Source organism: Gigantopelta aegis, unplaced genomic scaffold (genome assembly GCF_016097555.1).
Source record: "Gigantopelta aegis isolate Gae_Host unplaced genomic scaffold, Gae_host_genome ctg5584_pilon_pilon:::debris, whole genome shotgun sequence".
NCBI lineage: Eukaryota > Metazoa > Mollusca > Gastropoda > Neomphalida > Peltospiridae > Gigantopelta > Gigantopelta aegis.
Genome location: NW_024534505.1, coordinates 1 through 17,823, shown reverse-complemented (window position 1 = coordinate 17,823; position 17,823 = coordinate 1). Strand labels below are relative to the sequence as shown.

The 17,823-nt window shown below is 39.3% G+C and overlaps 2 protein-coding genes across 2 annotated transcripts; both read right to left on the bottom strand.

The window, feature by feature from the left end:
- Nucleotides 1–1,670: 1,670 nt before the first annotated feature.
- Nucleotides 1,671–8,976, bottom strand: LOC121366417 (fucolectin-1-like). Its single transcript, XM_041490873.1, has 4 exons — nucleotides 8,857–8,976; nucleotides 7,019–7,243; nucleotides 6,526–6,765; nucleotides 1,671–3,111 (listed from the first exon to the last, which is right to left on the bottom strand). The coding sequence occupies exons 1-4, from the start codon at nucleotides 8,909–8,911 to the stop codon at nucleotides 2,873–2,875; spliced, it is 759 nt and encodes a 252-aa protein (XP_041346807.1). The 5' UTR covers nucleotides 8,912–8,976; the 3' UTR covers nucleotides 1,671–2,872.
- Nucleotides 8,977–15,812: 6,836 nt separating this feature from the next.
- Nucleotides 15,813–16,358, bottom strand: LOC121366416. Its single transcript, XM_041490872.1, has one exon. The coding sequence runs from the start codon at nucleotides 16,356–16,358 to the stop codon at nucleotides 15,813–15,815; it is 546 nt and encodes a 181-aa protein (XP_041346806.1).
- Nucleotides 16,359–17,823: the final 1,465 nt, after the last annotated feature.

Here is a 17,823-nt window from a genome sequence, read left to right as displayed (position 1 = left end):
ACTAAAGCGTTAATACTTGTAAACAGGCGCGAGTGAAGGAAATTATACACGTGGGGGGGGGGGGGGGGATGGAGGCGTTGTCTAGACTGACGAGTTAAATTTATAGAGCGGACGAGTTATCCTCTACGTAAAGTTGCTTCACGCGGGGAGGGGGAAACTCCGCCCCCCCCCCCCCCACACACACACACACAAACACCCACACACAAACACACATTTCCCCAATCATATACTGGAAAATATATTGGAAGAAAAACACGTAAATTTCCACTTTAATTTTCTGACTGGTAACCACAACAACAATCTATATTACTACACACTCGGGCCGTTGTACACCGGCAAACGAGGAATAGGTTTACTTTAATACAGTATGCGTCTGTGTATATAAGGCAGACAACGGCACAAGAGGAATAGGTTACTTTAATACATTATGTATTTGCATATATAAGCCAGACAACGGCAAAAGAGGAATAGGTTTACTTTAATACATTATGTATGTGTATATATAAGGCAGACAACGGCAACAGAGGGATATGTTTACTTTAATACATTATGTATGTGTATAAATAAGACAGGCAACGGCAAAAAGAGGGATATGTTTACTTTAATACATTATATATGTGTATAAATAAGGCAGATAGCAAAATAGGAATAGGTACACTTTAATACATTAAGTATGTGTATAAACACGGCTGACAACGGCAAAATAGGGATATGTTTATTTTAATACATTATGTATGCATATAAATAAGGCTGACAACGGCAACAGAGGGATAGTTTTACTTTAACACATTACGTATGTGTATAAACACGGCTGACAACGGCAAAAGCGGGATAGGTTTACTTTAATACAGTATGTATGTATATAAACCCGGCTGACAACGGCAACAGAGGGATAGGTTTACTTTAACACTTCATGTATGTGTATAAACACGGCTGACAACGGCAACAGAGGGATAGGTTTACTTTAACACTTCATGTATGTGTATAAACACGGCTGACAACGGCAAAAGCGGGATAGGTTTACTTTAACGCATTATGTATATATATATATATATATATATATATATATATATATATATATATATATATATATATATAAGGCTGACGATGGCAAAACAAAGAAGGAATATGATTCTTTTAATACATTACGTACGTGTATAAATAAGACAAGATCAGACAAGATGTATGTATTGATTTATGAATATCTATATATTGTATGTATGTCGAGGTTGACTATTACATACATATATATTAACGCACTGGCGCAGGGGATAATTAAATCCTTTCTGGCCTCACAAATTGTCCCATGCCGTTGCTGGGACTCGAATCTGTGGCACCGATTCGCCCGCAAATTGCAAGACTAACCACGATACGCTCTGAGCTATCGAAGCTTCCATAAAAAGGAAGTTTCTTTAACTCAACCATATGCATGGGGCCTACACTGTACGCGGTCGATCCCGCTTACGTGCATGAAACAGTTTGGCAGACCTGGCACTGGCTAGTATGTATTGATGTATGAATATCTGTATATTGTATGTATGTCGAGGTTGACTATTACATACATGTATGTATGTTTGTATGTATGTATGTATTGATGTATGTATGTATGTATGTATGTATGTATGTATGTAAGTAACTGAGTATGTATGTATGTATGTATGTATGTATGTATGTATGTATTGATGTATGAATATCTATATATTGTATGTCGAGGTTGACTAGTACATACATAGATATTAACGCACTGGCACAGGGGGTACTTACATCCTTTCTGGCCGCACAAATTGTCCCATGCCGTTGCTGAGGCTCGAACCTGTGGCACCGATTCGCCCGCAAATTGCAAGACTAACCACGATACGCTCTGATTTATCGAAGCTTCCATGTATGTATGTATGTATGTATGTATGCATGTATGTATGTATGTGTGTCTGTATGCAATCAAAGTGTGTGATATGTTTGAGATCATATACTTCAAGAATTTGATAACTTTGCAAATGTAAATTAATCGACGTCACGACACTAGGTTTATTAACATTTAAGCAAACGTACTAGGGTGACACTCCATAACTGACGTATACATTAATAGTCATCACACACAAACATTTCAATAGCAATTTTACACTAAAAGCTGTCCAGCGTCCAGAAGACAAAACACGTTAAGCACATAGTTTATTTTGATGTAACGGCATCCAAAATGACGTCATTCGAGTTTGACGTCATTTCCATTAAAAAAGACACCATGTCACATTCGTACGTCATTGGAATATTTAGTAATGGCGAACTGGAATTAAAGTTGTGTGTACAGTTTACAAAAAAAAAAAAAAAAAAAAAAAAAAAAAACACAAAAACCCAAACACACGATGCATTAAGCTTGAACTTATATGATAAAGAGATTATTACTCCGTCCCATCATTCTATAAACATGTGTTTTGCTATTAATTGCAGTTTTGTTTGACGTAACAAGAAAAGTAAACGTGTTTGGGAAATAACAAAACAAAAAAAGAAAAAAAAAGTGGGCAATTTACAAATCAATCGGCTAATCAATAAATAACTTGTAGTAAATATCATAGTATGAAAAAAGACGTTCCATATTGGACGGACTATAGATATACCGACACTGATATTCTAAACAATAGCATGTATTTAATATGTAAGTTTAATCTTTAAAAGTATTCTGTTGGTTCGAAACATCCTACAATGCCTGCAGACTACGGACAGTTTAAAAAGGAAAGACAAAAGAAAGACTTCGGCTGTTAAACAAGACAAGACAAGACAAGAATGTTATTCTCATAAACTGCACTGAGTGTAGTATGGAGAAAATATAAACAAAATAAGTTACAAAGTGTAATCTATAGTGCTAATGGTAAACATATCAACACAGATCCACTCCATAGTAATCCCACGATGACGTCATCGTTGTTGAATCATTAAACGTCGGAGCTGAAATGAGCTGACACTGTTGACGGTTCTGGTTGTAGTTGAACGCCAAACAATCGCGGTGGCCACATCTGCTCGCGCAATTCATGACGTCAGAAACATCGGATATGACGACATTTGCCGAGTCGAATCGCGTCCCTTGTGTTCGATAGAACGGTCGAAGGGGAGTACAGCCTGTGAATGATAATGGCCATTATTTATTTTAAGTTACAATGTCGTTCCATCATTACTAGAACTTCTCCAAGACCGACATCAAAACATTTATACCCCCCGCCCCCCACCCCCACCCCACACACACACCTCGCCACATAGTGGTAAAGCATTTGTGTGACGCGCGGTCGTTATAGGATCGATCCCCGTCGGTGGACCCATTGGGCTATTTCTCGTTCCAGCCAGTGCACCATGACTGGTATATCAAAGGCCATAGTATGTGCTATCATGTCTGAGGGATGATCCACACATAAAATCACTGCTGCTAATGGTGATATGCAGCGGGTTTTCTCCCCAGCACTATATCAAAATTACCAAATGTTTGACATCCAGTAGCTGAGGAATAATAAACTGAAACCTCTCAAAACCGGACCCTCTGTAAACCGGAATTCCCACAAAACCGGAACTTTGTCATTGTCCTTTTTAAAGATCAGTAGAGAACTTTACGTCTCTAAATCGGATACCTCTTAAAAGTGGACATTTTACGTTGTCCTAAGTGTGTCCGGTTTAGAAGGATTTCACTGTAGGTGTCAATGTAGTAAATACTATGGAGAGTAGAATATAAATGCAACAAACGCACACACGCACAAGAAACATAACTAACATACGCCTTAGAACGGACAAGAAAAAAACACAAAAAACAAACAAAACAACAACAACCTAGTATACAATAACACAACTAATTTACGTCTTAGCACGGACAAGAAATAATTAAATATACAATAACACAAATAACCTACGCCTCAGCACGGACAAGAAACAAACCATTATACAATAACACAACTAACTTACGCCTTTGCATGGACAAGAAACAAACCAATATACAATAACACAACTAACTTACGCCTTTGCACGGACAAGAAACAAACCAATATACAATAACACAACTAACTTACGCCTTTGCATGGACAAGAAACAAACCAATATACAATAACACAAATAACTTACGCTTTAGCATGGACAAGAAACAAACCAATATACAATAACACAACTAACTTACGCCTCAGCACGGACAAGAAACAAACCAATATACAATAACACAACTAACCTACGCCTTTGCACGGACAAGAAACAAGCCAATATACAATAACACACCTAACTTATGCCTTAGCACGGACAAGAAACAAGCCAATATACAATAACACAACTAACCTACGCCTTTGCACGGACAAGAAACAAGCCAATATACAATAACACAACTAACCTATGCCTTTGCACGGACAAGCAACAAGCCAATATACAATAACACCACTAACCTACGCCTTAGTACGGACAAAAAAACACAAAAAACCAAACAAACAATATATAAACATACAACTAACCTACGCATTATATTATAGCGGACAAGAAACAAGTCAATTTACAAACACACAACCAACTTACGGCTTAGCACGGACAAAAAACAAACCAGTATACAAACATAACTAGATTAATCCTTAGCACTGACAAGAAACAAGCCTGCATACAAGCGCACAACTAGCCAGTGCCTTAGAACGGACAAGAAACACGCCTGTATACAAGCATAACTAACCTACGTCATTGCACGGACAAGAAAACCCCCAGTATACAAGCACATTACTACCCTACGCCTTTGCATGGAAAAGAAACAAGCCAGTATACAAACATAACTACCCTACACCTGAGAACTGTTCAGGTTCAAGAAACAAAGAAAGAAACCAAGCCGAGAAAAATAACCCCCACAACCGACAACAAAAACAATAGCAATTAACCAAAAAAACAAAAGCATAATAAAAACAACACACACTCGCACACTCACCCTTCCCCGTCAACAAAACAAAACAAAAAAGCCATCAAAACAAGTTTTTTTTTTCTTCTGGAAACGCGACCCTGCCGACCCAACAATTTTTTAAATGTATTATTTTTTCCTGATTGATTATGTTTGTTGTTATTGTTATTATTATTATTATTATTATTATTATTTTTTTTTTTTTTTTTTTTCTTCAAATTAATATGTAGGAAAAATGAATAAAAACGTGTTTTTAAGAAAGATGACCAACCTTGCATGATCCGTGAAACACCACACCAACCAATCAACCACCCACATACCCATCCAATAAACCAACCAACCAACCACCCAATCGCCCCATAAATCAACCAACCAACCAGTCACGCGCTCAATAAGTAAGCCAGCCAACAACCCATCCGCCCAACAAACCAATCAACCAACCAGCACCTACCCAAACGCCCAATATACCAACCAATCACCCATTCAATAAAGCAACCACCCTCCCAGCCTCCCAACAAACCAACGAACCACCCACTCACCCTCCCATCCACCCTCCCAACCAACCACCCGACCAACCAACCAACCAACCAACCACCCACTCACCCTCCCAACCACCTTCCCAACCAACCAACCAACCAACCAACCAACTAATCAACCAACCACCCACTCACCCTCCCAACCACCCTCCCAACCAACCAACCAACCAACTAACCTACCAACCACCCATCCAACTGCAAAACAAAGCTATCAACCAGACAACCAGCCACCTAACCAATCATGCAACGAATCAGCCATCCTTCCAACAAAGCAACCACCCACCCACCCGCCCAAGAGACCAATCAAGCAACCAAAACCCACCCGCCCAACCAACCAATCAACAGCCACCCACCCACGCAACAAACCAAACATCCACCCACCGGCGAGCAAATCGACCAACCAACCAACCAACCAACCAACCAGCCAGCCAACTAACCACCTACCCAACTGCCCAACAATGCAAACCTACCAACCATCTAACCAAGAATACCAGCCACCCATCCGTCCGCCCAACAGACCAGGCACTCACCCATCCGCCCAATATACCAGTCACCCACCCATCCACCCAATAGACCAGCCACCCACCCATCCGCCCAATAGACCAACCGCCCACCCATCTGCCCAAGAGACCAGCCACACACCCATTCGCCCACCAAACCAATGAAGCACTCATCCAATAAGCAGTCACTGATCCAGCTGCCTAAAAAAACCCACCACCAACCCACCGTCCCAATCAACCAATCAACCAACCAACCACCCATCCGTCTACCCAACAAATCGGCCAACGAGACACGCTACCACTTAACCAATGATCCAACCAACCAACCATCCGTGCAGCAAAGCACCCACCCGCCCATTCGCCCAACTAACCAACCAACCACCCACCTATCCACCCAAGGGAACAATCAACCAACCTACCAACCAAAAGCCACCCGCCCAAGCAACTAATCAACAATAACCCACCCACCCAACAAACCAACCAACCACCCGCCGAACAAAGCAACCAAGCAACCAACCACCTACCCACCCACTCACCCACCCAACTGCCCAACAATGCAAACCTACCAACCATCTAACCAAGAATACCAACCAACCTGTTTCCTTTGTGGTAAAGACTTGAACTTCACAGAGTATCAGTGTGTCCAACACGTCCGTCATGTTCCACTTCTTAATACGGACGAATCGACCATTCACGGGCGAGCGACATTTAAATTGTACAGTCTCACCACGCTCCAGTGGGTCGGTGCGGTTGTAACACTGGACTGGTGTGGCGCGTGCACAGCCTATTGGGTTCTCCTTAAACACGTCAATGGTAAAGCTGTGTAGACGCTGCCCTGCAACACAAATTCATATTTCAAAGAAACGGAATAGTTTATTGTTTAACAACACCTTAAGCAGCATTAATAATTCTACAATATGCCTATCAAGACACACACACACGCACACAAACAGAGAGTGAGAGTGAGAGAGAGAGAGAGAGAGAGAGAGAGAGAGAGAGAGAGAGAGAGAGAGAGAGAGAGAGAGAGAGAGAGAGAGAGAGAGAGAGAGAGAGAGAGAGAGAGAGAGAGATAAAGTAAATGTGCTTACAGTAGTCGTCTCCCCTGTTCGTGATGAGGACGTCATGGATGTGGAAGTACCCATGCAGATCCACCATCCACCAGGGTTCCATGTCGTAATGATCCGATGTTGCACAGTAGTCAGAGTACCAGTCGGTGCCGTTGTTGCCGTCAACGGCAAAGATTGGGCTGGCTATAGATATTCTCATCGAACTCATGGTGACAGGTTTTTGAAAAGCAAGATTTGAAGACCTTCCTGATAAAAATTAACAAATATTTAAAGACAACACAGCACAAAAAAAAGAGAAGAAAAGGTATATGATAATAAACATCAATTCGAAATTATGAAATTATTAGTAAAAATAGTGTAGGGAGTTAAGGTTATGATAGATAAAATGAAGCTTATTAACATTAAATATAAAACAATCCCCCCACCCCCAAAAAAAATACATAAAAATAAATAAATAAATAAATAATAATAAACAACAACAAAAAACCCAAACAAACACCAAAACAACAACAATAATACCCTCCCCCCCCCTCCCCGCATAAAAAATAAAATAAATTAAATAATAATAATAATAATAATAATAATGATAATAATAATATTAAAACAAAATTAATAATAATAATATTAGTAATAATAAAACAAAACAAAACAAATTAAATAAAAAAATACTAAAAAAATTAAATAAATAAAAAATAAACAAGCAAAATAACCGCTTTTTAATTAATCTTTAAGAGAAGAAAAAAAAATAGAATGGAGTTAAACTCTACAATAATGTTGGCATGTTTCTGAAAAGCACGATTAGAATAACTTCCTGACAGGGAGGAAACATTTACCATAATCACCACCACCACCACCACAACAACAACCAACCATAACGACAACATCAGCAACAACGACCACAACTACAACAATGACCACAGCTACAAAATCATCAAGAATAACAACCTAAACCACAACAACTACGACAACAAAAACTACAATTACAACAATAATTACAACAACACCAACACCAGCTACAGCAACTACTACCAACACTACATAATCACCAACAGCAACAACAATACAGCATCCACAACAACCACAACAACAGCCACCCCTATATCATCTTCATCAACATCATCAGCAACAGAGACAACAACAAACACAACTACAGCGACGGAACCCATAAAAACGCACACAAAACCCAAACCAAACAAAACAACAAACAACAAAGAGAAACACCTAGTGCACCACGACTAGAATATTAAAGGCCATGACATTGTGCACTGGCTATAAAGATATCCCAAACCACTGGGCTACGTACCGCCCCTAGTCTGTGGGATGGTGCATATAAAAGATCCCTTACTACTAAGACTATGCAACTAAGCATAATAATAATAATAATAATAAAACAAAACGAAACAAACACTAAAAGCAGCCAGCGCACCACGACTAGTATATCAAAGGCAGTGGCATGTGCTATCCTGTCTGTGAGATGGTGCATATAAAAGATCCCTTGCTACTAATGAAAACATGTAGCGGGTTTCCTCCCTATGACTGTGTCACAATGACCATATACCTGGCATCCAATAGCCGACGATTAGCAAACTCAATGTGCTCTTGTGGTGTCGTTAAACAAAACAAACAAAGACACTGTTTTCCTCTGTAAGACTATAATATATGCAAAACTTACCAAATTGGCTACATCCAATAACCGAAGATCAATAAATAAATGCACTCTAGTGACATCGTTAAACAATAACAAAAAAACAACAACCCTCCTTTAACTTCAACTATCATTCTATATGTCATCTCTATCCCTATGTCTGTCTATCCGTCTATTTATCCGTCTTTCTGTATTTATGTTATGTTATACGTACCATTAAGTCGTACTACACACAATGTCATCATGCAAACACCAACGTTTTTCAACATCGTAACACGAATCTCCTTTCTCCTTCCCCGTCTCTCGAACAGACCACATAGAACATTGAAATGTTGCAACGGTATGGGCTTGAAGCAAAACTATTCATACACTTTCACGTAAACTAATTAACCGTGTCTCTCACTGGGAATTTCACTGGATTTTGCTCATCAGGGAAGGATCCAGAAAATATTTTGGGGTGACTAACGGTAATGGGGAGAGTGAGAGCTCTAAATATAAAACCAGCTAAAACAAGAGTATCATATCAGCGGTTCAAGACTTTAGCTATTTTGAAAGTGAGTTTGAAATTGGCAACCTAGTTTCAAATAATATGTTAAAGTTCCATCTATATTGAAACTGCCCGCTAATTTAAAGCAGAGCCTTAAATTAACGACGAACTTTAATTTAGCGATTAATTAGGGAATCCTAATACAAAACAAAAGAGGAACAAATCAACAACAACAAAAAAAAAAAAAACAGGGGTGCTTGAATATTTTTTAAAGGAGGACGGTTGTCCTGTCTCCCCTTGGATCCGTATCTACTCATGTTGGACACTAAAATATTTATTATTAATTAATTTATTTTCTCTGGGAGTTCTGTCTACACAAAACTGAATTGTTCTGTTGTTTTATGTTTATCGAATTGTGACAGTTCAATATTTGCAATCATATACAAATGCTTCTTATATATTTACCGGTACGATTCGATTAATTGTTATTCTGCCACATGTCATGTATTCAATAACTTAGCTTTTAGCTAATTGGAAGCTAGCAATTTTATTTGCTGTGTATCTAAATTATTTAGAAGATTCATTAACAGACGAACAATGTAATGGAATATTAAAACAACAATATTGATGTATTTATAGTCATTGCTGTATTACTTTACGCTAATGATAATTTTGGTTGAATCTCCAGACGACTTACAAAAATCATTAAATGTGTTTTTGTGTTTTTTCAGAATATTGTGAAAAATGGAAATTAAAAATAAATGCTGATAAGTATAGAATACATATCTTTGGTTCAAAATTACCTAAAAATAAGACATTTTACATCAAAGACATAAAATTAGATATTGTAGATAATTATAAATACCTAGGCATCATATTATTTTTTATAGAAATGGATAATTTCTTCAAGCAAAAAAGACCGTTATTTCGCAAGCCAAAAAAAAAAAACAAGAAAAAAGAAAAAAAGGAATGATTTTGTTAAAGATTAGAACTAGACATTTACATTTACCTATAGATTGTCAGTTACGCATTTTTGATAGCACTAGTATTCCATTTCTATTATATTCTTCAGACATATGGGGCTTTAGCAATAATCAAAATGTTGAACAAATACAGGTTTTTTTTATATATACTTATTAAAACTTAGAAAAAAGACCCAACTATCTATGATTTATGGCGAACTGGGTGTATTCCCTCTGGATATTAAAATCAAAACCAGGATGCTTAGCTTTTGGGCCGCTTTGATTACTGGAAAAACTTGTAAAATATCCGCGACATTATATAGAATTATGCTGTATGAAACTGCCAAGCGTGGATATAAATTTAAGTGGTTAATTGATATAGAAGATACACTAAACAAATTGGGTATGGGCAGTTATTGGTTAAATCAAAATAATATAAACAAGAACGCATTCGTTGGTATTGTGTCTCAAAGGGTAGAAGATCAATACATACAGGTATGGAATGACAATTTAAATAAGTATCCAAAATGTATTACCTATAGAACATTCAAATCAACACATTCAAGCGAAAATTATCTGTTTCACTTACCGGACAAACTATGGACAATATACATTCGATTCAGGACTAGTAATCATTATTTACCAATTGAATCTGGCCGATGGCAAAACATTGAAAGGCAAGACAGAATGTGTCCTCTTTGTCAAAAGTTCTTTAGGTGACGAATATCATTATTTATTACATATATGTATTTTACTGTATACATATATATTTATCTCCTACAAAACCCATCTTGTCACTGTCAACTATTGTTATTTCATATTCCCCATATGCCTGGGAGAAATAAAGTTCTGTTCTGTTCTGTAAACCACCTCAATGTATCACCATTTTGTGATCTGAGAGAAATAAAGTTCTGTTCAGCAATCAGACCAATTAGTGTGCAACTAAATTACTGCAATCAAGAACACCGTGTATTGTTGTCCACAGCTTAACATAAAATGACTGTAAAAATTACAATTACGTGACAACAAATATATTTATCTAATAATTATCCTTGATTATACATAAAAGACAAACACGTGGTTTGGGGTTTACAAGACCTTCAGATGCTTTCGACCATTTCACAGCGCATAATCAAAGGCGGATGAGACCTCATTACCCAAATGTTGGAAATTAAGATGGTCAAGACTAGGATTCATCGTTGGTTATGTGTTTCGGTAATCTTCCAGACAAAGTAGAGTTTTGGAAAGAAATTGGTGCGAATGAAACACTTATCATTTGGTTGAAAGATGGCATAACTTTACCATTTAATAAGCCAGTTGACTATTATAAACTGAATAACAGTTGGTTTTCTCAAAAGGAACGTGATTTTCTGGATTTTGAGATTTCCGAATTACTTAACCTCAAGGTGATCGAGAAAACTAATACTCACAAATGTGTTTCACCTTTACGTGTTGTTCCAAAAAATAACAAGTCTTACAGACTTATCATTGATTTAAGGCGCATAAACGCCTGCATATCAGCCCCTCATTTTCTATATGAGGACATTGAAACTGTTCTACAAAACATTTCCGCAGATGATAGTTTGGTGACTTTGGACATAAGCAATGGTTTCTATCATGTTCCTATACATGTGAATTATAGAGATTACCTCTGTTTTACATGGAATAATATCACGTACCGTTTTACTGCTTTACCATTTGGCTTGTCAATAAGTCCTTATTATTTTTGCAAACTTATTAGGTGTGTTGTAACATATCTACGTGAGAACTTGTTGCGTGTTTCTGCTTATGTTGATGATTTTATTCCAAGTAGCAAATCCATCAGTGTTGACAAAGAGTCTTTGTTAATGGTTTTGTCCCAGTTGGGATTTGTTGTTAATTTTGATAAATCTGATTTGGTTCCTAGTGCATCCAAGGAATATATAGGTTATATAGTCTCTACCAAAAATGGTGACGGTAATGTGTGGATATGTATTCCTAAGCCCCGTATCCGAAAACTTAAACATGACATTACTAGAGCTTTATGTAAGAAATACATTTGTGCTCGTGGCCTCGCTTGTATTACAGGTCAATGCATTTCTATAGCCAAAGCAATTTTGCCGGCAAAGCTTATGTTACGAAATGTGTATAGTTTGCTTTCGTCTAGGTCAGAATGGACCGACAAACTTCTTTTAGACAGTGGTACCATTTTAGATCTGAAATGGTGGTTCGAGGCTCTGAATTCGTGGAACGGAGTGACTGTCCAGTACAAATCTGTGGATATTCAGGTAATAACCGATGCAAGCTCAATAGGCTGGGGTGGCCATGTGCCTTCAAATCAGTTGATTGCCCAGGGATTCTGGAACACCAGGATGGCTCATCAACCTTCAAATGTGCGAGAAATAATGGCTGTTCTTTTGACCATGCATTCCTTCCTACCATTTCTGAAAGACAAGTGTGTTCAGTTCCTATCAGACAACATAACAACAGTGGCTTATATAAATTTTCAAGGTGGTCCAAGTTCTCAAGTAACCAAGGTGGCCAAGACAATTTGGAGTTTAGCTCTCACAAACAACATTTCTATTCAAGCAAGATTTCTGGCTGGGAGAGACAATTTTCAGGCAGACAAACAGCCGGTTAAATCCTCGACACGAATGGAAACTTCACCAAAATCCGTGGTGTTATTTAGACAGTGTATGGGGTCCACATACAATAGACCGGTTTGCTACAATGTTGAACACTCAGACTCTGGTATACAACAGTCGGTTCATGGACCCATTTTCTTCAGGGATCGATGCGCTAACACAAAACAATTGGAAAGTTCACAACAATTATGTGAATCCTCCGTTTCGTCTCCTACCTCAGGTATTGAACACAATTGTGTCACAAAAAGCGACAGCAACAGTAATTGCCCCATGGTGGCCAGGACAAACTTGGGCCCAAAAACTTCGCAAGCTGTGCGTTCTGCCTCCAATTCGACTACCGCGAAACAGTTTATGGCACACACCGGTAAATTCTATGCCCGAACCGAGCAAAAACCCAAATCGACTGACTGATCAACAATGGTCTAATCGTGCTGCCACTCAGGTGCGTTTTCATTGGGCAGAGTCTACGTTAAATTTATATAAGCGTTTGATTGTTCGTTTTAGATTGTTCTGTGATGCTAAACAGATTTCTATAGAGTTAGTTTCGCCAAGTCATTTAGCAGATTTTTTCTGTGAGGTTGCAGATGCTACAGATAGACCAGCTTCTATACTCCGGAATATGTCTGCTGCCATTTCATGTTTATACTCTGGTTTAGGCTTGCCGACACCGATCACTCATGACATCCAGGTACTGAAATCGGCGTTAGTGAAATCAGGAACTACGGGTCCTTCGATGAGAACTCCTGTAATGCCATATTTACCATTGTTCAACTTGTTCAGTAAATGGGCTTCTCAGACATTGTCTATTCAACAGATGCGTCTACCTGCAGTGCCATTGTTAGCATTATGTTTCATGGCTCGTTCATCCGATTTAGCTCCAAAAGGCATTTATTGCAACCCTGTTTCACAGGAAATGGAACATTTGATTTTTGCCATGGATCAGATTGCATTTGGTGACAATAATCATTTGACAATTATATTCTTTGGTATTAAGAATGATTCAGACAGATCTGGATTTGAAATTACTATTCCAGGTACAGATGATCCTGGCTCAGATCCTGTGGGAACATTAAATGCCTATATACACATCACTTCAGCTCATCGTTTAAAGAGTGAGCACAAACCTGTATTCTTGACCCTACGTAAACCATACCGTGCTATCCAGAGTGCCTGTGTTGCAAGTATCCTGCAGGATGCCATAAACTTGGCTGGCTTAAGTGGTCAGGGTTTCACACCTAGGTCTTTCCGCCCTACTGGCGCCACTGCTGCAGTGCAAGGTAACACTAATCCCGAAACTGCTATGATGGTTGGTCGATGGAAGACTCACAAAGTTTTCAGAGAACGATATGTGTATCCTATAGTACTGGAATCCTATTCAGAAGATGTGCTCAGTTTTGGTGGTCTTAGTCATTAATTTTCTGTTCGTCTATAACCTGATGCTAACATGTAGGCATTGTTAAGTTAGTTACAATGTTTTTCTGTTGGTTACTCATTTGCGTACGCAGTTTCTTCACATTTTATACCTATACGGTTGGGTATTGTTTATGTTAGTTGTTTATTCGCTCTAGTTAGGCAATAAAAATGTTTTGTTCAGTATATTTGTGGTCACGTAAGTTTTTTCATAAACTGTAGTCACGCAAATATACGAGGAACATAATTCCTTTACGACCGGTGGTGAAAATTATAATAACACCGGTTGACCTTCAAGTAGGTCAACCTTCACCTTCACCTTCGTATTTATGTTGGTGTCATTGTTTTCAAATAGTTTGTTTATTTTAATTTACTTTCACTATATCTGTATTTGCTGTATAATTTAGGAAGTTATTGAGCGGGGTGCTTTCCATGTATTATGTTACGCCAATGTCAAGATAGGCAATACAAATGTTTTGTTCAGTATATTTGTGGTGACGTAAGTGTTTTCATAAACAGGTAGGTAGGTAATTACCGAGTGAGAGAGAGAGAGAGAGAGAGAGAGAGAGAGAGAGAGAGAGAGAGAGAGAGAGAGAGAGAGAGACGCACATACACCACACACATATACATACACACCTGCACACACATGCCCGCATACAGATACACACGCACACATACGCACGCATACACGCGCGCGCACACACGCACAAATATACACATACATGGACACATCCACACTCGCACACCTCCACACACACACATAAACACACACACATACACACATGCACTCTCGCACACAAAGACACGCATGTATATTGCATTCGCAGAGAGAGAGAGAGAGAGAGAGAGAGAGAGAGAGGGGGGGGGGGGGCACGCGCGCGTCACACACGCACAAAATACACATACATGTGAGGGAACATTCAGATCCGACACTTTCTAAACGTAAAAATAATTGTTACTATTTCTAAACGTCTTGTTTATTTGTTATGTTGACACATAATGGTAGGAAGGAAATAAATGTTTTATTTAACGACGGACACAACACATTTTATTTACGGTTATATGGCGTCACACAAAGACCACTCTGATGTTGAGCTATTGCATTCAACAGCAAGGGAGAGAGAGATCCCACATACCTTTGTGGAGAGCTGGAACGAGAGAGAAAGGAGACATAGAGAAGCGTTAGATATGCACCATCCGACATGAGATAGACACAAAACGAGAGACACCAGTCATGGGGGGGAGGGGGCTCACCAACATGGATTTACCTAGACCGACCGTCAGCGAACGTATATGCCTAGTGGTTATAACATTTTTATTAATATCATTTTTGTGAGGGCCCGGGGGAATTATACCCTTAAAAGGACAACCCCTCTTGTCCAGCTCAGATCCGACCACTGGTTCACCCATAAACGTAAAAATAATGGGTGTTACTATTTCAATACAAGTTACTTGTTTACACACTACATTGTTATTCAGTCAAATAGTTGCACTTAAAGCTGTCTTCCATGGACAAAATAGGAACAGCAGAAACAAATAAATGTGTTTATTTAAAGCGACTATTTGGACACAAAACACTTTTACTTTTCTTCTTACGGTTATTTATGGGATGGGACGAACTATAGCTTTTGAGCACATTACGGTTAGTCAGGACCACTCTTGATATTCAAATCTCTGTCGAAAACTCTCAGCAAATTATTGAAGACTCGTCACAGCGGCTGGCAACAGCAAAAGCCACAACAGACTTTATCACCATGCACCAATGCATATGGTGATTGGCTGAATGGGACCTTGCCCTTGCAAACGTGTTCCGGAAGGCATTGCTGCGTCTTATTTGAATGATTATGAGGATGTTTAGTACCAAGATGGCTACACAAGGCAGTGACGAGGCAATGAGAAGGCGAATGACCGCCAGGTAATAGTAGAGTTCATCTGAAGACACGCACTGTTCATTCACAGCTTGTACCTTAAACACAATGGGCACGATGAGGACAATTGATATACCAAGCATTGTGGAGCAGACGACAATAGCTTTCTTCCGGGTACAGAATCGTCCCCGTGTCATGGGAAAGTGGACGCACACGAATCTATGCAGCGAGAGTCCCACTACCAACCATGTGGAGAGCAACATGGCAAGGATGTGGATGCTAGACTCTATCTTGCAGAAGGTATCGTTTACTGGTGTAGATGAGAGTAGAATAAAAATCCTGTCCGTTTCCTGGATCAGCCGCATGACCAGCAACACACTGTCAGAAACGGTCAGAAACTTCAATAAACTGAGTACGATAATAATCTCACTTGCCGACTATCCCTGTTATAACTATACTGAGCATGATGCCCCAGTGTTCAGGGCCATCGGTTTCCGTATGCAGCCAGTCGCCAGATGGTGAAGTCTTGCTGTTTTGTAATTCATCTCCATCATCAGAGTAGTTTCCATCTCCTACATTGTGTGTGACGTTCGCCATCGTCTTCAAATTTTGTATCCAAGTTAAAATCTGAAAGTAAAAATAAATAAATAAATAAATAAGTAAATACATGATGTTGAAATCTACGTTTAATAGTAGTAATGATGATGGCGGTGACAATTATGACAAATGATTTTGATAATAATAATAAAAACTATACAAACACACAACAACAACTCCAAAACCACTGAATAACTTTGAAAGAGTATTGGCCTCGATGGCGTCGTGGTTAAGCCATCGAATAAAAGGCTGGTAGGTACAGGGTTCACAACTCGGTACCGGCTCCCACCCAGAGCGAGTATTAACGACTCAATGGGCGGGTGTAAGACTGGTAGGTACAGGGTTCACAGCTCGGTACCGGCTTCCACCCAGAGCGAGTATTAACGACTCAACGGGTGGGTGTAAGACTGGTAGGTACAGGGTTCACAGCTCGGTACCGGCTCCCACCCAGAGCGAGTATTAACGACTCAACGGGTGGGTGTAAGACTGGTAGGTACAGGTTTCACAGCTCGGTACCGGCTCCCACCCAGAGCGAGTATTAACGACTCAATGGGTGGGTGTAAGACTGGTAGGTACAGGGTTCACAACTCGGTACCGGCTCCCACGCAGAGCGAGTATTAACGACTCAATGGGTGGGTGTAAGGGTCTAAGGGTTCCGCTGCACATATCGACTCAATGGGTGGGTGTAAGGCCGCTGCACATTCTTCTCTCTCACCAACCACTATCAACCAACAACTATCCCACTGTCCTGGACAGACGGTCCAGATAGCTGAGGCGTGCTTGACACGTAATTGGATGCATGCAGGTAAATAAGTTCAAAGGAAATGAAAGTTTATTAAGAAGATTAACACAGTAGATCAACAGGATACTGAGATCAGTTTGTGGACAAAACAGTAAGAATGTGTTTTGTTTAACGACACCACTAGAGCACATCGATTTATTAATCATCGGCTGTTGGATGTCGAACATTTAATAAATTTGACATATAAGTCTTACAGAAGAAGCCCGCTACATTTTTCCATTAGTAGCAAGGGATATTTTGCAGTCATCGTCACTGAATCAAACAACCAGCTTTGTCGATACTTCTACTGATTTTGTCAACCTTACTTATGGAAACCATTCTGGCGATGGACAGGACTTTCAACGGAAGAGTGCGTCATCCTTTGGGCGACGGACAGATTTCGAAATGTACAGATACAGTTTTTGGAGCAGTGTGCTGTTCATAGTTGTGAG